At 43.3% G+C, this 23679-nt stretch overlaps 1 protein-coding gene across 1 annotated transcript in view; it reads right to left on the bottom strand.

Moving 5' to 3' along the window:
* The window catches only part of LOC138952409 (uncharacterized), a 78850-nt gene that overhangs the window by 16399 nt on the left and 38772 nt on the right, over positions 1–23679 (bottom strand). The window contains exons 21-31 of the mRNA XM_070324073.1: positions 22295–22392; positions 19705–19833; positions 18867–19001; positions 15152–15337; positions 11156–11363; positions 9621–9927; positions 8903–9114; positions 8020–8326; positions 2303–2441; positions 949–1134; positions 496–703 (exon numbers count right to left, since the gene is read on the bottom strand). Coding sequence (XP_070180174.1) covers positions 496–703; positions 949–1134; positions 2303–2441; positions 8020–8326; positions 8903–9114; positions 9621–9927; positions 11156–11363; positions 15152–15337; positions 18867–19001; positions 19705–19833; positions 22295–22392 — 2115 coding nt within the window. The remainder of the gene's footprint in view (positions 1–495; positions 704–948; positions 1135–2302; positions 2442–8019; positions 8327–8902; positions 9115–9620; positions 9928–11155; positions 11364–15151; positions 15338–18866; positions 19002–19704; positions 19834–22294; positions 22393–23679) is intronic.

Raw genomic sequence — 23679 nt, forward strand, 5'->3', positions numbered from 1 at the left:
GTTGGTTTGACCTCAAAAAGTCCAATAGTTACCAGGATAGTTCTGGCCGACAAACTAATACCGCCCCTAAAGATACACAGGTTGGTTTGCGATGATGTCATTACACAAAAGCAATGCCTTAATATCAGTGTTTGAACTTTCAGTTATTCAAATGATGTGCTTTGGTATTGCTTGTAGAGACTTATATTCTCCGTGCACACTGTCCTTGTTGTGTCCGCTTTGTTTTATTTGTTCATAACAGCAGTGAAAGATGCACGCATTGGCTGAATCAGAGATTTTTGTTACGAAATTCCCCCGTGGTTTGTTTCCTAGATGTGTAAGTAAATAAGTCACCTCCAGCATTACAAAAATGACAATAAATTGTATCAGAACTCCGACGTAGGCGACTTTGTTAAAAAAAAAAAAAAGCCATTTCCCTTTATCATTAATTTAGCACTACTGCAAGCCCACAATATAACTTAACAAAAATAATTTACAAAACTAAAAAAAAATCACCTGAATTCCCCAGCCTGAGAGTCAGGTCTCCACACCTGAAACACGGTCCAGCCTGGCGTAGGACTGAAGAACTTCCACTGCTTGATGACTCCCTTCCGCGTAATACGCAGATTGGCACTAACACCGGTATACGCCCACTTGGCGTCCACCACTTTGGCTCGCTGTATCAGTTGGACGTCGTTGCTCTCTTGCACGATCGTATCAGGGTCTGGAAACAGTAGTATCAAAAATTAACACAATTCTAACCTGATTTGATTTGGGACTTGATGTGGATTCTTTTCAACTTCAGGGTGACAAAGAGATGGACAGACAGACAGAGATACCGAGACAAACAGACAGAGAGACAGAGACAAACAGAGAGACGGTTAGGCAGAAAGACAGGAAGACGAAGGCACCTAGTAAGGGAGACATCCACACAAACAACTAGCAGTAACACTGTTCTTGTTTTCACACCTTTGCAGACAGGTTCTTGTCCCATCAACTGTCCATCTTTCCCACAGGCTCGCATCAGCTGACCAGCGGTCACGACAAATCCAGATCTACACGTGTATTGCACAAAGCCTCCTCTGACAATCTGACCCTCCTTGCTGACCAATGTGACGTCACTGGACGCTGGCTTTGCTACCTTGCAGGCCGGAGCTGTGAAGAAATAAGGAATGAACACACACAGGATTTAAGTCAATCAAAACGCACAGGCACTATGAAATCAACACAGACAAGCAATCATACTCACTAATAGCAGCGGGGTGTAACCCAATAATGCAACATTACGCGGTGAAAACTCTGATGTCAAAATGACGATATGAACAATGATGATAATGCTTTTTATAAAGCTGTCTGAACGTCTATAAAACTATCCTACGTCTTCCTTTTATTGTCTTGATGGTTATTTATGTATAACCATTAGGGCCTACAATAATTTACCGTCACCATCTTTGTAGGTCGCGTACGACCGAGAACCTCTATCAAAGTGTTTTTATCTCACAATTGATTTCGAGTCTTTCTTAAGACTTATTTCTATTCTCAAGTAGCACAGGACCTTCTCATCGACCACCTCCTATATTGTTCAATTCAACTATTAAGAAATTTAAATTACGCCGTCCGAAATGGCATTGCAAGATCAATGTTGCATTTGTGAATGAACTTTCTTGTTTTTATCCCAATCAGATGACGTGGGCCCCATGCTCAACAAAATAGCGGTAAACCGCGTACCTCTCTTTGCATGATTTGTTTGTTTGCTTAACGCCCAGCCGACCACGAAGGGCCATATCAGGGTGGTGCTGCTTTGACATTTAACGTGCGCCACACACAAGACAGAAGTCGCAGCACAGGCTTCATGTCTCACCCAGTCACATTATTCTGACACCGGACCAACCAGTCCTAGCACTTACCCCATAATGCCAGACGCCAGGCGGAGCAGCCACTAGATTGCCAATTTTAAAGTCTTAGGTATGACCCGGCCGGGGCTCGAACCCACGACCTCCCGATCACGGGGCGGACGCCTTACCACTAGGCCAACCGTGCCGGTCTTTGCATGATGTGGGTCGTGTACGACCCAAGTTTTCAACGTTAAATCCTTGTTTATATATAGAAAGTATGGGTCGTCGGATTGTGTAGACCCAATCTACAGTCAGTGATATTTGATGGGACTTCTTCTCATCATTATAAACATTTTCAATTCATGATTAAGATAATGTATTTTCAAACAGCTCTGTTTGAAAGATCAAAAGTCCCTATCCCATCTAGACCTGCCCAGTAACTGAACCTATCCAAGACATCTCATCAGGGTATACAAAATCTAACTTACTGGCATCCGGCTGACAGACGCCACAGGTATAAGCACACCGCTGGTTGGCAAAGACAGGGCGAGCAGAACAGGTGTCGGGAGCCTCCAGCAACAGTGACATGCAGTCAGAGTTCCGATCAACACACGTCTGTCTTTCACCCTGTAGTGAAGTTACAAACAAAACAAGTTCCTTAGATTGTGTAGGTAAACTCTACAAATTACTGGAAGTCAATGATTTATCTGGGTAAAGACAGAAAGAAAGGAACAAAAGAAAGGAAGGAACAAAAGGCATTCTCAAGTCAAACAAAAGACAAACCATTAATCATCAACCAATACATTGTTATTGTGTTTTGGGCTGTCTTGAGATGCATCATCGATTTCAACAAAGGCAGTATCCAACATATCCCTTTTTATAGTCGATTTTCCTTCGGGTCAGTGACTTTTTTGTGAGTATTTTCAAAACTGCGCTGTGTTTCTATTTGAAACTATCAACATGATACATTCAATCTCACTACCATACACTCCCTTCACAAAGAAAGCAGCACATTTATTAAATATTTCATTATTGTTTACGTGACCTTAAATGACGCAAGCACCTTTATGCGCACCTTTCGGCACCTAGTCCGTTTTTGTGTGTGTTTTTTTACTTAACACAATTATTTTCAAAATCTTTTACATGCAGGGAAAACAGAACAGGAGACACATTTAACCTTGTCTTACACCAGCATTACAAAGGCAATGCTCAGACACTTAACCCTTCCATTTTTCATCTGATGAAGTTGACGTATCTTGCCAAATGGATATCATAGCATCATAATGTGAATATTTGAAAGATTCTTTTTATTGGCCAAAGCTCTAGCCTGTAGATGCAATCAAAAGCCTTTTCATAATATACATAAACATATTTGACTTGATTTCCGGGTAAAAATAAAATCCATAGCACTGTGCGAATAGGTAAATAATTCCCTTAAACAACTTAAAATTGTTATTCCACAATAATTATTTGGATCATCGTGTTTTCTTATTTCTAAACAGTGCAGTCATCTGATATTTTACCTTTAATATAACTATATTAAACCCCTTAATATAACTATATTAAACCCCTTTAATGTGTGAGTTTAGATAGAGCGGACAGCGTCAGATAAACTCTATTTAAACGAGACAGATTAGCCGCGGGTGGAGGAGGAGGATGTTAGATACTTGAGGTAGGCCTAAAGGGATCAGTGTTGGCAGGTAGGGAAGAGAGGGTAGTAAAGCAGGATATCAACACTTAGGCCCGTAATTAGAAAGAGAGGGGAGAGAGGACTTGTGAAAGTCAAGGAGAATAGCCCAGCCGCAATGTCCATGTTGCCGGGGGGCTTGCACGTGTGATGCATCAGCGGGGGTCTATAAGAACGGGAGAGCAACACATTGTGGTCAGTCCTTACCAGCGCGGCGCAGCGGGCATATGCCAACTATTTCTTACTGCAGTATGGACTTCGAATTTGGAGCGTGGGCAACAGATCTGCCTTTAACGGTGGTTAAAGTTCTCCAGGATGAGGAGTTGAACACCCTCAATGTGCTGAGAAATGCGACTGCCCAGGATTTGGAGGGCCTGGGTCTCAAGCGTGGCCACTACGTAGCGCTGAGAGTAGCAGTGGCGGCCCTGCAAAAGCGAAGCGGGGGAGGGCCACTATCCCAGCGGGTGACTGAGGAAAAAAGCGTGGAACCACTCCAGGGACTGTTAGGCGGCTTGTCACTGCAGCCAACAGGTGAGACCTCCTATCTTTCCATTCTGGATTTTGTGCCGGGGTCGATGGCGGCCGAGGAAGAGGTGACACTCGGGGGAGGTGTCATCCTAAAACTCAACCAGAGACCAAAACTTGACAAAGTCTCCCCCTGCCACTGGATTGTGGCAAACGCACGCATCATGGCGAAGTTGAGTGCTGAGAAGCCCGGGTTTGACTCGACCGCCTACCTCCGGTACACAGAGATGATAGGCGAGCTGGGGGCCAGATACTTGTGGCAGTCGGTGCTTCTGTACGACGACGAGTACAGAAGGCGCCAGTCGTCCAGCGGATTCAAGTGGGGAACCCCCAACCCCCACCTGTCCACGGTGATCCTGCGGGACCGGCTCCAGCATGGCGCCCAAGACAACAAGGGCGGCAAGGCTACGACGGCCAGCGGCGGTTCCCGGCGACCAGCGGGACCCAACGGGAAGGAAGTGTGCTTATTGTATACCAACAAAGGCGACTGTCCCTATGGGTCCCGCTGCAGATTCCTCCACGTCTGCGACACCTGCGGCATGGGCCACCCCGGCAAGGACCACAAAGTGACAGCTACCACCTCCCCAGCCTAGGACACAGCGCAACGAATTGCCGACAAAACGGTAGGCCCCACCTTCAACAGCCCGTTCCCTCAGCTAGATTCCAATAAGTGCGAATTTCTCGGAAATAGTGATTCCATTAATGCTAAATCTCAAATGTGGCACGAGGTGCTAGAAGGCGATCACGACAAAACCTTTTTATTAGATGGCATAAGAAACGGTTTCCGTGTAACAGAAGAGAGTAGGGCAGGCGTACTAGACGTAGAGCAAACAAACCATAGGTCATCGAACGAACACCATAAAGCTGTGGAAAAAGAGCTATTAGATCAGATAGAAAAAGGTTATTACATTGTAGCTAGTAGAAAACCAACTGTGGTAAGCGCTATCGCTGCGATTCCCAAGGATGATGGCAGCATCAGGTTGATCCATGACGCTAGCAAACCCACAGGTAGGGCAATGAACGACTATTCTATACCTGAGTCAGCTAAATTTCAAACCGTATCTGACGCGTGCGCCCTAGCGATGACAGGGTATTGGTGTGCAAAAGTAGACTTGCAGTCCGCCTATCGGTCAGTATGCATCAGTCCGGACGATTATTGTATGACTGGGCTGAAATGGCATTTCACAGGTGAAAAGAAACCTACTTATCTCTTTGACAGTCGGCTGCCTTTTGGCAGCAACGTAGGGCCATCACACTTCCATCGCCTGTCGCAAGCTATTCGCAGATGCATGGCACGGAAAGGCATGCCAGGTGTGTTAGCGTATATTGATGATTTTCTTCTGGTAGCAGCTACCAGACAAGAGTGCAATGACATGTTACTGTCTTTAATTAGATTATTGAGGGAACTGGGTTTCAACATTAGCTGGAAGAAGGTGGTGGGGCCTACTCAACGTATCACGTTTCTCGGTGTCGACATCGACACGCGAAACAACACCCTGTCACTTGGAAGTGACAAGTTGCAGCAACTGCGGCAGCGACTCCTCCAGATCCGAGGAAAGAAGCGCGCGACAAAAACTCAGCTACAAAGCATAGCGGGGTCCCTTAATTGGGCCTGTCAGGCTGTCAGAGGAGGAAAATTCTTTCTGCGGCGGATACTGGACACGATTAAACCCCTTCAGCAGCAGCGACACAAAGCGAAACTATCTGGCGAATTTCATAAGGATGTACAATGGTGGCTTTCTTTTATGCATGTATTTAACGGCACAGTATATTATTTTCACAATGCAAAACAGCATGTTCATGTAGATGCATGTAATATTGCAGCGGGTGCCTTTTGGCAAGGTGACTGGCAGTACACCATCTTTGAAAAAGACATGCAGGCAGCAAAGGAGCTACATATTAACTATAAAGAAGTGTGCGCTGTGGTGCAAGCAGTGACACGATGGGCTCCGATGTGGTGCGGACAAGAAGTGTTTATTCATACCGATAGTACTGTCGCAAAAGCTATCATTAATAAGGGCAGATCGACTAATAAGTATGTGAACAGTCTGCTCCGTAAAATGGCGTGGGAATGTGCAAAAGTGAACTGCAAAATCGCGGCGATACATGTGGCTGGTAGTGTAAACATCATGGCTGACACAATTTCCCGCCTCCATGAGCCCAGACGGCGCGAAGACTTAGTGCGTCTGTTGACATTCTGGCACCGGGGGAGACCCCCCGACATCAACCTGTGTGACCATATGTCTGACCAAGCCCTGTTGTTTCTTGTTTTTCAGACCAGCAGCCCCCATTAGGGGCGCAACTGACGGCAGAAGTGTTGGATTACAGAGCAAGTGCCTTTTCTGATAACACTAGGAAGACTTACCGCATCCACCTTACCTCGTATTTACGTTTCTGTGGGGAGATGGACATAATGCCAGTGCCTGTGAACGAGCAGACTGTTGCGCAATACGCAGCGTACCTAGCCCGAGGTTTGAAACCGTCCCCCATCAAGCAATACATCAACATTATTCGCATTCTTCATCTTGAAAGCGGCTTGCCGCACCCATTCAGGGACTCGTGGTACGTCCAGACAACACTTAAGGGCATCGAAAAATGCAAGGGGTGTGCCACTGATAAGCCAACCCCAATCACCCCTGAATTACTACACATAATAAAAAGCCAGCTGGACCTTGAGTGTAGGCAAGATAGTGTGTTCTGGGCTGCGTGTTTGGTGCTTTTTTCGGAGTTCTCCGGAGATCGAACTTGTTTCAGGACAACGGGAACTTCGATCCTTGTAAGCAGCTCACAAGAGACCAGGTGGTTATTCTGGGTACGGGCATGTCAATAACGCTCCAATGGAGCAAAACGATTCAGCGTAAAGAGCGCTCTGTTGAAATTAAGCTCCCGGCAATGTCACTCCATCCCTTGTGTCCAGTGTCTGCCGTGACCGCTGTGTTACCTTTGTTGGGGCCGATGGACCCCAAGGCGCAGGTCTTCCCGATGAAAGGATCAGACTTTAATAAGAAACTGCGCTTGACTACCGCTGTTGCTGGGGGAAACTTCTCCAGCCACAGCTTTCGGCGGGGTGGTGCCGCGTGGGCGTTGAGTTGTGGTGTGCCGGGGGAAATTGTCAAGGTGATGGGGGATTGGAAAAGCAACGCGTACTTAGGCTACTTAGACCAGCTGCCACAAAAGATCATCTTACAGATCACATGTAGCCCAGGCAACTCCTTCATGTATAACATCACAACAATCCTAAACCTCCCACCTCTAACCTAGTATACTGTCTTTAGTTGGGCTGAATAACGAGTAGTACCTCTAATTTGGGACTTATCACTGCACAATGATATCTCTCATTGTCAGATGGTATTCTCTTGAATAAACTGCCCTCGTTATTTGCCCAAATCAATACATGACTTGGCTATGTGTGATGTATGTGCGCACGAGAGTGATTGCGTGTGTGTCAGGTGTATGTGAGTGTGTGCGCACGCAGGTGTGTGAGTATAACTGTAAGTAATAAGAGGGAGAGAAAGAGGAGTGTCATTTCTTTGGGATTATCGTGTGCTCTTGATTTGCGCCGGGGGCGGGGGGGGGGGGGGGGGGGGGCGATAAGTGAGTAGTTTAAATAACTATATTTTACCTTTAATATAACTATATTTTACCTTTAATATAACTATATTTTACCTTTAATATAACTATATTTTACCTTTAATATAACTATATTAAAAACTGTTAATCAACTCAGAAGTCAGTTTGAGCTTCTTTTTTCTGACAGGTTATTTCAAAGACAAACCTCTTTCAATACCTTTCAGCAAACTGTGTTCTCTTTAACCTACAATGCTAGTAATACCAAGGAAAATCATTCTATTGGTTCTTTGTTTGCGCTGTAATAGTTCCATCTTAATCATTTGACAGTTCACGTACACCTTTATCTTCCGAATCATTCAAATATTTAAGAAAACGTTTTTTTCTTACATCTTCTGCACTAAAATTACAGACTGCAAAGATTACCTGAGTAAGGACTGCCCTGAAGGAGAAGCTGCGACACATGTAGACACTTGTGAAGCTGAAGTCGTATACCTGGCCGTGTTTCACCTGCTCTGACGTCATGAGATCTAACCAGTAAGAATTGCCAGCTTCTGGGTAAGAGTCGGAATTGCACCTAGTCCAGGTAACTCCAATCTTCTTCTCGTCATACTGAACAGCGATGATGTCCCCTTTCTTCACCACGATTCTCTCCCCTGTCGGCACGGCCAGAATGTGGAGATGGGGTTTGTCGACCGTGAGGCTCAACTTGTTTTGGCCGATGAACTTATATCTGTCAAACACAAATGTGAAGTACCCTAAAGTACCTTGTGAGTGCCCACCCCCTCGCTCAAAAGTAGGGAGAGGGCGTTTACTAGGCATTTTCCCCTGTGCAAAATCAGTTCCTCGGCGTGAGAAATAGTGATATAATGATCACTACGTATGCAAGACAATGTTTTAAAAGCTCAACTCAATGTCATACAATAAGTAAAGAAAGAGCACTTGTTGTGATGGTTACTTCGGCTTAGATTTACGGAGTTACTTCCCTTGAATTTATACGTCATGCTTGTTACTTGGCAACCGCGTAAAAGAGGGCGCTAGTAAACTTGCTGCCAGGCGTCGCCGCTAAACTACTTTTTGTTTCCAACTCAGGAGAGAATCAGCACCCTGAAGCGCATTCACTCACTTTGATTTAATAGTTTACCATACGTGTGGTGTATTTTCGAGCAAATCGTGCCGTGTGCGTCTAAAGTAAGGTACAACGGATTCCACAGATTCTCCAGATTTGTCAAATTCGGAAGCCCACTCCCCCCCCCCCCCAAAAAAAAAAGAAAAGGTCACATCAAGAGTATCCCTTAAAATCCCTTACCTGCGGACACCTTGCTCTCGTCTCCAGACCTGGAAGGCCCCTTTGCCGGAGTGCGTCACGTAGAACTGCCATTCCGAGATGGTGCCATCGGCAGGGATGTAGGAGTTCTGGCTGTCTTCAAGGTACACACTTGTAGAAGAACCCTCCATAGCTCTTTGAAACAGACCTACTGGGCTTGTTACCAGCTTCGGGAGAGCGTGTACCGAATCCAGCTGTAAATGCAAAGAGTGCTGATTTTTATTATTTGTCCTTCAAAGCCTATGCCTTCCGCTGGTGCAAAGAATGCAAGTTTTGTGTGTGTGTGTGTGTGTGTGTGCGCGTGCGTGCGTGCGTGCGTGCGTGCGTGCGTGTGTGTGTGTGTGTGTGTGTGTGTGTGTGTGAGTGTGTGATTGTATGTCTGTATGTGCGTTTGCGTGAGTGTGGATGCATCGGGGGTGAAAGCATGATTTGAAAAGTAAGACTGACAAAAATCTCGAGTTCAATATGATCCAAAACAGGAATACCAAACATTGGGTGATAATGTAAGATTTGTTTGTCCCACTGATGCATTTTGATTCCCATGACATAATAATCAAAAAGCAGACAGGCAGGGAGGAAAAAGGGGGTACGGGGGCTGGGGGAGGGACTCTTAACTGACATACTCCATCAGCCAGCATTCACCCACACATAGAAGCAGGGCAAGGCAACGCAAAGTAATGAAATCAACACCTGTACTCACCGGGAAAATGACAGCTTTGTAAGAAAACACCAGACATTCAAGCTGCGGCAACAGTTTACTTGCGCGAATAGTCGAAAAGTCGGATTTATATCGCGTAGTGTCGATCCTCGAAGCACCAAAGTCCTTAGGGTGAGTATTCTTGTCACAACTATCCATGGGGACATTGCCACTGGGATCTGTCCCGCCAGGCTGCCATATTCCCAGGCTGTCTCCCGCTTGCACGTGAATCCAGTCCTCCTCGGCCACGGTGTGTGTCTCCTGTCCTTGACCTGAGGTCATGACCTGGTTCTGACCCACCATCACGTAACTGAAATCGTAAAAAAAAACGTGAAAGTGAAGTCTTAACAGGATGTGCAAAGGTAATTATATGTGTAAAGGGCTATCATTATTCAGGTAATGCTAAGTGTAAAGGGCTATCATTGCTCAGGTAATGCTACGTGTAAAGGGCTATCATTACTCAAATAATGCTACGTGTAAAAGGCTATTATTATGCAGGTAATGCTACGTGTAAAAGGGTATCATTACTCAGGTAATGCTACGTGTAAAGGGTTGTCATTACACAGGTAATGCTACGTGTAAAGAGCTATCATTACTCAGGTAATGCTACGTGTAAAGAGCTATTATTATTCAGGTAATGCTGCGTGTTAAGGGCTATCATTTTTTAGATAATGCTACGTGTAAAGGGCTATCATTATTCAGGTAATGCTACGTGTAAAGGGCTATCATTATTCAGGTAATGCTACGTGTAAAGGGCTATCATTATTCAGGTAATGCTACGTGTAAAGGGCTATCATTATTCAGGTAATGCTACGTGTAAAGGGCTATCATTACTCAGGTAATGCTACGTGTAAAGGGCTATCATTATTCAGGTAATGCTACGTGTAAAGGGCTATCATTATTCAGGTAATGCTACGTGTAAAGGTCTATCATTACTCAGATAATGCTACGTGTAAAGGGCTATCATTATTCAGGTAATGCTACGTGTAAAGGGCTATCATTACTCAGATAATGCTACGTGTAAAGGGCTATCATTATTCAGGTAATGCTACGTGTAAAGGGCTATCATTACTCAGATAATGCTACGTGTAAAGGGCTATCATTATTCAGGTAATGCTACGTGTAAAGGGCTATCATTACTCAGATAATGCTACGTGTAAAGGGCTATCATTACTCAGGTAATGCTACGTGTAAAGGGCTATCATTATTCAGGTAATGCTACGTGTAAAGGGCTATCATTACTCAGGTAATGCTACGTGTAAAGGGCTATCATTACTCAGGTAATGTTATGTGTAATAAATGATAAGCGAGATTCAAAGGCCCCAGAGATAATTCGTTGGTTTGAACGCTAAAACTTCTTCTTCTTCACACACACACACACACACACACACCACACACACACACACACACACACACACATGCACATATACACACACACACACACACACACAGACTCACAGACGGAACAAACAACCAAATAACAAAAACACAAAAAACTCAAAAACTTAACTCAACTAACAACAACAAAACTCCCTCACCTGAATTCCCCAGCCTTAGGGTCAGGTCTCCACACCTGAAACACAGTCCATCCTGGCGTAGGACTGAAGAACTTCCACTGCTTGATGACTCCCTTCCGCGTAATACGCAGGTTGGTACTCAAACCAGTATACGCAGATCCGGAGTAAAGCCTTTTGGCTCGTGGGATCAGCTCCACGTCACTACTTTCTTGCACAATGGTCTCAGGATCTGGACACAATGAACAGAAACTCGTCGGTGATTCCAATGCTGTTCATCTTACATTTTGTGTGTGGAGGTCAGTCACTTGTGATTTTAATGGGTTTTAAAATACTGATTTAAAGGTGTTTTTTTCCAAGGACTTGATCGCTTTCTATTTTTATGATGTACACACAAACAGGGACTTCTATCCATTTTTCGTTCGCATTCAGCTGGAAAACTTTAAGGATAATACAGGAGAGAGAGAGACTTTTTTTTTAGACTTTTGGATGGTTTATTGTACGTATGGCCATTGGCCCTTATCTTTATATGGTGTTTAACGTCGTTTTCAACCACGAAGGTTATATCGCGACGGGGAAAGGGGGGAGATGGGATAGAGCCACTTGTCAATTGTTTCTTGTTCACAAAAGCACTAATCAAAAATTTGCTCCAGGGGCTTGCAACGTAGTACAATGTATTACCTTACTGGGAGAATACAAGTTTCCAGTACAAAGGACTTAACATTTCTTACATACTGCTTCAGTGCTTGACTAAAATCTTTACAAAAATTGACTATATTCTATACAAGAAACACTTAACAAGGGTAAAAAGAGAAACAGAACCCGTTAGTCGCCTCTTACGACATGCTGGGGAGCATCGGGTAAATTCTTCCCCCTAACCCGCGGGGGGTCCATTGGCCCATATACTAACCAGGGAAGAGGGGATGTGAGTTAGGGGAATTTTACACATATACACGTCTTACACAGGAGAGAGAGAGAGAGAGAGAGAGAGAGAGAGAGAGAGAGAGAGAGAGAGAGAGAGAGAGACGGACACATATAGCACGCCCTGGATCGTGGAACGCCTATTTGTGTCAACCGCAGGCGCTACACACGATTATGTACCTCGCACGCGGAAGCAGAGTTGATATATCGCAAAAGAATTGCCCTGTGAAGGTATTTTATGGCAGATCACATTATTTATTATAGATATTCCGAAGCAGAATTGCCTAGGCTATTAGTAATATTTTACTTAGATCTTGTTGTGTACTCGTGAACAGTGGCGTTCGATTTTCTGCCGAAGTCTGTGAAAATTACGCAGAGAGGTCTCAATTTTTTACAAATTATCAATCAATCAATCAATCAATGAGTCTTATATCGCGCATATTCCGTGGGTACAGTTCTAGGCGCTCTGCAGTGATGCCGTGTGAGATGAAATTTTATACGGCCAGTAGATTGCAGCCATTTCGGCGCATATTTACCTTTCACGGCCTATTATTCCAAGTCACACGGGTATAGGTAGACAATTATTAACTGTGCCTAAGCAATTTTGCCAGGAAATACCCTTTTGTCAATCGTGGGATCTTTAACGTGCACACCCAATGAAGTGTACACGGGGGGAGGTTCGGACACCGAAGAGAGTCTGCACACAAGTTGACTCTGTGAAATAAATTTCCGCCGAACCTGGGATCGAACTCACGCTGACAGCGGCCAACTGAATACAAATCCAGCGCGCTACCAACTGAGCTATATCCCCGCCCCAGAACTACCAAAATTAACCCAGAACTACCATTTCAATCACTATTCTAATACTCACAGTTCAATCGTCGATACTTTGCAGACTCGTATGCGCGTTTTGGGCACCAGCATCGCGGATAAGCTGCTCTAATCTAGCGTTATTTTGTGGTACTCGATTCTCAGTGGGTAAGGTCCCCAGCAGACACCAGATAAGGTCCCCCGCATTTTTGACCAAGCTGCGGGGGATCTTACCCCGTCAAATTTCAAGGTTGATCTTTGTACCCATCGTGAGTCTAAACTAAACTCAGCTGAAACTTAAAAATGGAAAGCAGTATCCACAAGTAGTTAGACTTTGACAAGCAAGAAGATTTAAGCCCTTCTGTTGACCGTGCTTTGTGTTATTTCATCATTGTTAACGTGGGGGACAGTATTTCTGGCCTGTCTTGGTGAAATGTCTTCTCTTGAGTAGTACACGAGAGTATAAATGGTTAGAAAACTGGTTGATCGAATGCAAAAAAAAGGACCGGTCAGTATGATATAAACTTCAATACAAGAAAGTCTGGTTATCTACTATTTTAAGGCATTAGTTTGGAGACACCTACCATGTGGTTAGTCTTGCGGGGGACATAATCGTGTGTAGCGCCTGCGGTGGACACAACTAGGCGTTTCACGATCCTGGGCGTGTATAGGCGCAGAAACAGACAGACAGGCTGTCAGTCACACACACACACACACACACACACACACACACACACACACACACACACACACACACACACACACAGAAAGTCAGACAGACAGGAGCAAAGATGGAGAAATCCAACCAGTCACGCTCACACGCTTTCCTTCCTTGCCACTACTAAAGCAAACGTGTGCAAGATTGTATGTTACACGCTTTAGGAGCATGGCAAGAACGGATTCAAAGTCAAAATCGTCCCTCCAAAAGCCAAAAAATGCACACACGACTTTTATTTTTCCTGCTGTAATCGTTTCTTCTCTTTACAAATTCTTCAACGCTCAGAATACTGAAAACGGCATCCCAGACGACAGTACTGTTTCCATAACCGAATTTAGCTGCCCTTGGAAAGTGGCTCGCTCAGAAGGCCTGTTAGTCTGACACTATAAGGACAGAGTTCTGAACATAGATGACAAAGATTCCGGAATGAACAAACATTTCGCGGATGCAGACACAGAAAGACGTCTTGAAGAATGCGATGCTTCAAAAGATACAGACTGTGACGATGACTGTGACGTCATTCACATATACCGAGACGTCATTCATAGTTGTTCGGTCACTTCCGTCAAAAAGTAGATCTCTCCACAATGGCTGCTCCTGTGTTTAGGTTTGTCAAGTTTGAATACACAAAACGTGTTTGTTCTCTCCTCTGTTGAAGCTGTGAGACATAAATGCTATTCCGACTTGGTCGTGTGACAGAGTTTTCTTCCACACTCGATTAGCTGATGTCTAACTCAGCCTGACGGCTTCGTTAGACAATCAACGTAATCTCGTGTGGAAGAAAACGTCTGTCACACGACCAAGTCGGAATAGCAGGTAATGTCACACGCTTTCCTTCTTTGCCACTACTAAAGCAAACGTGTGCAAGATTGTATGTTACACGCTTTGGAGCATGTGCAAGAACGGATTTAAACTTGAAATCGTCCCCCCAAAAGCTCCAAAATGCACACACGACTTTTATTTCTCCTGCTGTTGTCGTTTCTTCTCTTTACAAATTCTTCAACGCTGAGAATACTGAAAACGGCATCCCAGACGACAGTACTGTTTCCATACACGAGTTTAACTTCCCTTGGAAAATGGCTCGCTCAGGAGGCCTGTTAGTCTGAAACTAGAAGGACAGGGTTCTGAACATAGATGACAAAGACCCCGAAAAGAACAAACATTTCGCAGATACAGACACAGAAAGACGTCATGAAGAATGCGATGCTTCAAACGATACAGACTGTGACGATGACTGTGACGTCATTCACATATACCGAGACGTCATTCATAGTTGTTCGGTCACTTCCGTCAAAAAGTAGATCTCTCCACAATGGCTGCTACTGTGTTTAGGTTTGTCAAGCTTGAGTACGCAAAACGTGTTTGTTCTCTCCTCTGTTGAAGCTGTGAGACATAAACGCTATTCCGACTTGGTCGTGTGACAGAGTTTTCTTCCACACTCGATTAGCTTATGTCTAACTCAGCCTGACGGCTTCGTTAGACAATCAACGTAAACTCGTGTGGAAGAAAACGTCTGTCACACGACCAAGTCGGAATAGCAGGTAACTTCAACTGTCTACGTAATCTCGTACCTTTGCATACAGGTTCTTGTCCCATCAACTGTCCATCTTTCCCACAGGCTCGCATCAGCTGACCAGCGGTCAGGACGTAACCAGATCTACACGTGTATTGTACGAAGCCTCCTCTGACAATCTGACCCTCCTTGCTGACCAGTGTGACGTCACTGGATGCTGGCTGGGATACCTTGCAGGCCGGAGCTGTGGAGAAATGGGTGGGCGCTATTTTAAAGATTGCACCCGTCGTTCTCATCTCAAATAGTACGATGGCTGTGCAAAAATCCTCTCGTTTGCATAATATAGGTATGTTACAAAATGCGTGCGCAGCTCAATTTTTGACGTCATTGAAAATGACCCCCCATTTTCTGATCACTCACACTGTCTCAGTTTTGGGGTCCTCTTTTCTATTCTTGTCCAAATTTACATCACATGGGCACCCTGTCGAAGACGTAGAGCACATTCTTGACTTCAAGATTGAGAAAGATGGCGAGTCCAACACTGTCGAGCTCGCCGGCCAGAATATCGGGCGAAGAAGACACAAAAGAGGTACTTTTATAAACCAATTTATAGCCTTTGAACTCTTATGAGACCCCTCTGAACAGTTAGTTTGACCATTTTCCTGCTGTTTCCCAAAGTTTCAAGTCGATAAAGCGATGCGAAGTACCTTTTAACGGATGCGCCGCTTTGCGCCCGGATTGTCACCCATGTTGTATTCACATCCAACATGGCGGTCGGTAAAGTTCGTCTGCTCTCAGTTTCATACTAACTTACTAAAAAAAAAAAAAAAAAATTATTTTTTTATTTTTTATAGTTGTTTAGATAGAGCTCTGAACCTTTCTTTTGATACCAAATTGAACAATATTGATAAACAAATGTGTGAGTTAGTTAATTTTAGCTGAAAAATGTCAAAAATGGTTTCAATTTATCCTCTTTGCCTCTATTACGAATTTTATTACTTTAAAAATTCATAACTCGGGTTACACTTATCCAATCTCAAAGTTATATATACCATTGGAATGCTGATTTTCTGCTCTTTCAAGTGATATAGATCAAAATGTTAAATGAAAATTTTGAATTTTTTTGTAACATACCTACATAATATAAGATGTTTGATGGGTTGTTGACAGACCAGCTTTTTTGTCGGTCCGAGGGGGAGCATATCGACTTTGCCGAAGGCCGCGGTCAATAAATATGAAACAAAAGTCGATATGCCCCCCGAGGACCGACAAAAAAGCTGGTTTGTTGACCAAACATCGTTTTTGTCATCATTTTGGTAGTAAGAAAATAAGTGCACAATCAACCCAGGGAGCCATGCTTTGAAACACGGGTTCCGTGCTGATAACCACACGAGTCCCGGTTTGATAACCACTGGCAATCAACGATAGCCGTGGAGCGAGGATTATCAGAATGAGTTGGCGTGTGAAAGCAACTTTCTGTGTTTTTGAGTTCATTAAATGTTGGGATGAATATGTCAGGTTTGAGGATGCACAGTTCTGTAGGTTCATCTCGGTATTCCACCCCTCGGCTTTCTGTTGTAAATATTAAGCTGAGTGATCGAATGTGGAAGCTACGTTTGGTCAAAGGTCACAGAAGATTTGCGTCGTGCAGCGAAGGAAAGAATCGCGATCTTGTTTCCGACTCAGTACCTCTTTGTTTTTCATTAGACCTGTCATTCTGCTTGCTCGGCTTTGTTAGATGTTTGCATATCTTGTTGCTAGTTTCTTTGCTTTTATTATTGTTTCTTATTTGTGCTTCGTTTATCGATACAACGTCTTGTGCACGGGTCAAAATGTGTGTGTCAGGGGTCGTTTTACTTGAACTTGACGTTCGTGTTTCTCCGAACGTCTGTGTATCGAAACACAGATACACGCACTCCATGACTCTGTAAGAAGACAAAACATATCGCTAGGTTTCATTTGTTTTAGATGAATGTATGACCTTTCATGAAGTAGTTTTGTTTTTTGTTTACTTTTGCCAGTTTGCCAGTTCGTTTTTGGAACTTTGCAAAGCAGGGTCGTGTCGTCTGTTTAGGTCTGGGGAAACACCAATGAAAAGAGCCGAAGAATCCCCGAGCGTTTCTATTGGGTTTGCTTTTGATTATCCATGTATAACCTGCTTCCTGCAACTATGGTAACCGGGGATTTATTGCCTGGGGAACATGAGATTTATTTGCCAGGTGCTTGTGAATGAAAACTCGTGAAAATGATGACAATGGTTAGTGTTGTATAAGTAGTGTTGCTGGGGTATTTAAGTGTTTACCTGACTATTGTACAAATTATCTCACTGGAATACCTCGTTTGAACCGGTAACATGATAAATAATTCCACTAGTATAGCTAGATTAAAATCGGTAATATTATAAAATTTAATAATCTCACTGGTATGGCAAGTTTAAAACTGGTAACATTACGAATAATCTCACGGGCATGCCGCATATAACGTTTTAAATCTGCAACTGCAAAAATATTATCTCCAGTAAAACAAGAGGTACCCGGTATCTGTTCAAACTATGTCATCGACATAGTAAGTGTTCGAAGTGTAAATTGTCTAAATAGTCTCACCGGCATAGCAGGTGTAAAACCGGTAACTGCACAAATCATCTCATCGAACTGTACATTTTATTGTCTTGTCCTCTCTCTTTTTGGGAAAATATTGTTTAAACATTTTGTGGTTTAAAAACCAAGATGCTAAAGTCTTGCCGCAAGATATCATCTGTATGTTGTTTTCTTCTTTTGGGATCACCACTGGCATAATAAGTGTAATTCATCCCTGGCATAATAAGTGTAATTCATCCCTGGCATAATAAGTGTAATTCATCCCTGGCATAATAAGTGTATCTCATCACTGGCAAAATAAGTGTCGCTCATCGCTTGCATAATCAGTGTAACTCATCACTGGCATAATAAGAGTAACTTACTGGCATAATAAGTGTTACTTACTGGCATAAAAAATGTTACTTACTGGCATTATAAGTGTAACTTACTGGCATTATAAGTGTAACTTACTGGCATTATAAGTGTAACTTACTGGCATTATAAGTGTAACTTACTGGCATAATAAGTGTAACTTACTGGCATAGCAAGTGTAACTTACTGGCATAGCAAGTGTAACTTGCTGGTATAGCAAGTGTAACTTACTGGCATAATAAGTGTAACTTACTGGCATAATAAGTGTAACTTATTGGCATAATAAATATAACTTACTGACATAACAAGTGTAACTTACTGGCATAACAAGTGTAACTTACTGGCATAATAAGTGTAACTTATTGGCACAATAAATATAACTTACTGACATAACAAGTGTAACTTACTGGCATAACAAGTGTAACTTACTGGCATAATAAGTGTAACTTATTGGCATAATAAATATAACTTACTGACATAACAAGTGTAACTTACTGGCATAACAGGTGTAACTTACTGGCATAACAAGTGTAACTTACTGACATAACAAGTGTAACTTACTGGCATAACAAGTGTAACTTACTGGCATAACAAGTGTAACTTACTGGCATAACAAGTGTAACTTACTGGCATAACAAGTGTAACTTACTGGCATAACAAGTGTAACTTACTGGCATAACAAGTGTAACTTACTGACATAACAGGTGTAACTTACTGGCATAGCAAGTGTAACTTACTGGCATAACAAGTGTAACTTACTGGCATAATAAGTGTAACTTACTGGCATAATAAGTGTAACTTACTGGCATAGCAAGTGTAACTTACTGGCTTGGGGTTGACACACACCACAAGTGTGGGGACACTGCTGACTGGCAAACACAGCGCGTGCCGAACAGGTGTCGGCAACTTTGAGCAGCACGGAGCTGCAGTCAGGGTTCCGATCAGCACACGTCTGTCTTGCTGATGAAAGAAAGAAATGAAAAGATAGAAAAGGCACTCGGTGATACTATAATAACGGTTAATTTTGCGACTTCATTGAGGTCTTACAGCGCCAAAGGTATGTACTCCAACGACTCATCTTCGTTGACACTTCTTTTGATAAATTCACAGGACAAACAAAATCTTAATTTAAAGTGCAAATACAAGTCGGACAAGAAAACATTGATCCGAAAACAACTTCAAGCAAGGTTTCCTGGACAACAACGCTTACGATACAGAGGAAAAACTAATGAGCAATCACAAACTTGCACATAATTTTACTATACATGTATAGATGCAGAAGGACGATACATTGTACAGCCTATATAATAGCATGCAAGCACAAATTTAAAAAAAACCTAAAAGTCTGCAAAAATGAGTAAATATAAGGATATATCTGCCAGCTGGTCTGTCTGTCTGTGTACATATACTTGCGTGCACACGTGTATGTGTGTGCGCAAGCTCATTTTCATGCCTGGTTGCGTGTTAAAAGAAATCATCTCACCTGACAGGCTGTACGTGTTAAAAGAAATCATCTCACCTGACAGGCTGTACGTGTTAAAAGAAATCATCTCACCTGACAGGCTGTACGTGTTAAAAGAAATCATCTCACCTGACAGGCTGTACGTGTTAAAAGAAATCATCTCACCTGACAGGCTGTACGTGTTAAAAGAAATCATCTCACCTGACAGGCTGTACGTGCAAGAAAAGGGAAACTTGGAGCTACACGAAGACGTTCTCCACTTGTTGTCATACACTCTCGACCACATCAGGACACAGTTATAATACCCGCTTGTGTCGGGGTCTTTTCCCTCTGGAACAAACAAACAAACTGTCACGTTTCAATATCACAATAAGGTGATTATGAACGGTTAGTTACTTCTAACTAACTAACCACACCACGATCCACTCTCGCAGTCATACAAATAGATAGAATCAACAAAAGTATAAGTTTCAGACGCCTGTTTATGTAATATCACGCCACCTCCCTCGAGACTTCACTCCAAAAGATGTTCTTTTTACGTTAAATACTTAAAAACAAGTGGTCACTGACAAAAATGCCAGTTAAAGTACAGAAAATAATAACACGCTGATCCCGTGTATAGTTAGGAAAAGTTACTGATCTGCCTTAAAGTGCTAATTCATGCAGGTGTCACACACCCCACGTCGTCACCACTCGAGTATAATCATAAATAACACAGATGACTTGGTGGTAAGGGTGCAAAAGACATGGTGCAACTTAGCTTTTTGCCACTGAGTGGGCGGCCCGTAATTAGTCTGTAGTCTCCACAACTGCTCCGTTGAATGTAGTGCCGGTTAGCGTGGCAACGAAGCAGGGAACAGTGGAGACATCAGGCGCCTCACTCAGTCGCTGAAGGTCCTCCCCGTAGTCTACCAGAAAGATGTAGAAGACGCGTAGATGGGCAGGACGGCGACAGCGACAGCAAAACACCAGTACAGCAGGTTAGCAGGTTACAGCAATGCCGCGGACGACCTGGTAACAGCATCCGAGCGTAGCACGTAGTGGAATACGTAGGCAGTTGAAACAGCCAGCAACAGAAGAAGGCTCAACAGCCTTATGTAGGTAGCTCTCTTTTAAGCGAACCCGCTTCCTTTCGAATGACTTCTGTTCGTCACAGAAATACCGTCATCCTCCTCTCTCGCTGAATCCTTATGCGGTGAAAACGCACAGCGGAGAAACCTTGACGCCCCGACTGTCAGCCAGCATGTATACAGGAAGAAGGTGGTCTGTCCTTGTAGTTCCTATCAAGCCCCACTAGCAAGTAGCATGGCACGTTGATATACAGTAAAGTATCTTAACGTGTTGAAGACCATCAAACTTGTAGGATAATTCTGACACCGACTCTTCTCTCTCGCTGCCGAGTTTCGAGTGTGTCATTAATATGTCTCAAACAGACAATCTGGACAAAATCACGTGACTCACCTTGTCACATTCCAAGTTCAGCTATCCCAGTTTTGCCCCGACAGCAGAAATCACCCACGTGAAATCCGTGCGACACGAAATTCCCGTGTTCGCTTTGCTCGGTCAGCTAAAACCCAGCCGTTGACAGAAAGCACAGGCGCTTTCCATCGCAATTGACCAAGAGAAGGCAACCCACAGAGTGACACTTTCTCGATCCATGTCACTAAATCGTGACACAAACAAGCAAACAAACAAACACGCAAACAAACAAACAAACAAACAAACAAACACAGTTTGTTAGTTACCACCCGCTTACGTCCAAAATAAGCATTATCTGTCAAACATGCACAAAATATAGAAAACATTAAAATTTTAGGTAAGAGACCTATCGGTAAACTGCTTTCACACAGTTCCAAATTCTGAAAGGGGGTTTTCGTACAAAAAAAAGTTTAAAATTATGATACTCTAATGACATCATTTGCATTCGGACGTAACGGTGCGCGCGCGAGTATGTGTTTGTACGGGTGTGTCTCTATGCATCTCTGTTTCTCTCACACACCAGAGACGAGTTGCCCAGAGCATGCACGTTTACGTCCTAATGCAAATGATATCACTACAATATCATAGTTTTAAACTTACTGAAGGTATATGACAGATGATGAACACTTCAAAACAGCGTGTACATATCACTCAACATGCATATTTTTCAAAGTACGATCTTTTTTACCTCTTCTGATGCCGATTTTCAACATTGGGGTAATGGTACGTTTTGCAAGTCGGTGCAAAAATGTCACAGTCAATTGTTATAACTCTTTGATATGTGATTGTGGGAACTCTGCTCAACATTGTGTCTTTTTTGTTAAAATCGATCGGATGCTCTGGAAAATATGTTCATGCGAATTGAGAAACTGATCTATTTTAGCCTACAAAAACGCCATAAAATTACGCTATTTCCAGCCATATCAGAAAAACATATTACAATAATTTACACGTCATTACAACAACCGTAAACCAGGGATTAAGACCACTTCCTAAAAAGATCATGTGGTTGCAACTGATGCGCAGCAACCCCATTCAATTACCCAGCCCTCGTTTATCTGAATCTTGGCATGTCATCATATTCAAAATTCTGTAACATAAAGTCTGTCCGATTGATTTCTCTCATTTGTTTTACACTTGATTTTACTCACTCTGAAAATATAACATGCAACATATAAGCGAGATCTATTTTGGGGGTCAATAGGTGTCAGATATAATTAAAATGTAACCAACGTTGACCGTCTTGTATTTAACCAACACACCCGTCCGCCCCTGCCCCACCCCCCCCCCCTCCGCCCCCCATGTGACTTACCAGCCCAGTTGGTCCAGGTGACTGGCGAGCCATCAGGCCAGACCAGCTGGCTTTTCGTCGGATTGGAAGCACCGGACCACATGGTCCACATATGGGGTCTGTAAAACAGACATTTTCTTGATAAGGCCAAAAAACAATATATATGTTGGTTTAGGGTAACCCGACCGACCCTACTTTTTCCCGCCGACCCTAAAACCTTTTTTTTTCATTTCTCAAAAAATGTGGCACATTTTGCGAACCATACCAAGACTAAGGGAAGTAACCTCCTTTAAAATAGACTAAAACAATTTTTTTAATTACAATTACAATTTTGAAAAAGCCGACCAACCGACCCTATTTTTTGGTCACGTTACCCTAAACCAACATATATTTTTGTTTGGCCTAATCTCAAATGAGGCAGAGCGCTATTTTTAGATCCGAGAAACAAAGGGACGCAAGCGTTCTAAATGCGTATGACATGCGAAAATGGAGCAAATGAGATTTATGCAGAACCAATCTCCTGGCACCTGAGAGAATAATTGGGATGAACAAGCGACATTCACCTTCTTTCTTGAACAAATATCTTCTTTGGTTTTGAAGACACGTTCATAAGCTGTAGGCCTGATGTTTGATATTTATACATCTATTTTTTAAAATCATGAATATAAAGAATTTATTTTGTAACCAACAGATATCATCCTTGTCGTGTAAACGAATACAAATTAATCTATGCTTTTACAAGAGCTAAGGGTATTCTTCTTCTTTTTCTTCTTCTTCTTCTTTTTCTTCTTCTTCTTCTTCGTTCATGGGCTGAAACTCATCACAAGTGGATTTCAGCGTGTATGACCGTTTTTACCCGCCATTCAGGCAGCATACGCCGATTTCGAAGGAAGCATGCTGGGTATTTTCGTGTTTCTATAACCCTACGAACTCTGACATGGAATACAGGATCTTTTCCGTGCGCACTTGGTCTTGTGCTTGCGTGTACACACGAAGGGGAATAAGGCACCAGCAGGTCTGCACGTAAGTTGACTTGGAAGATCGGAAAAATCTCCACCCTTAACCCACCAGGTGGCCGCGGCCTGGATTTGAACTCACGACCTTCCGATTAAGAGGCCAATGTCTTATCCACTACGCCACTGCGCCCGTCTAAGGGTATTAATCCAGTTGGACACATCGAGAAGAAGGCACCACCCTGGCTGTTTTCTGCGCTGAGTAGATTTTTTTGTTTTTTTGTCGCTGAATCAATTTTGCCAATGACTCCCGTGTAAACGATCAACCAAACCTTCATTCCACGCTCACAACACAAGTTCGTAGCGCTGTGCCCTTTTCATGAACCGTACATACAGCGTCAGCTACTTCATGAACCGTACATACAGCGTCAGCTACTTCATGAACCGTACATA

The sequence above is a fragment of the Littorina saxatilis genome, linkage group LG17, assembly GCF_037325665.1.
Source record: "Littorina saxatilis isolate snail1 linkage group LG17, US_GU_Lsax_2.0, whole genome shotgun sequence".
Lineage (NCBI taxonomy): Eukaryota > Metazoa > Mollusca > Gastropoda > Littorinimorpha > Littorinidae > Littorina > Littorina saxatilis.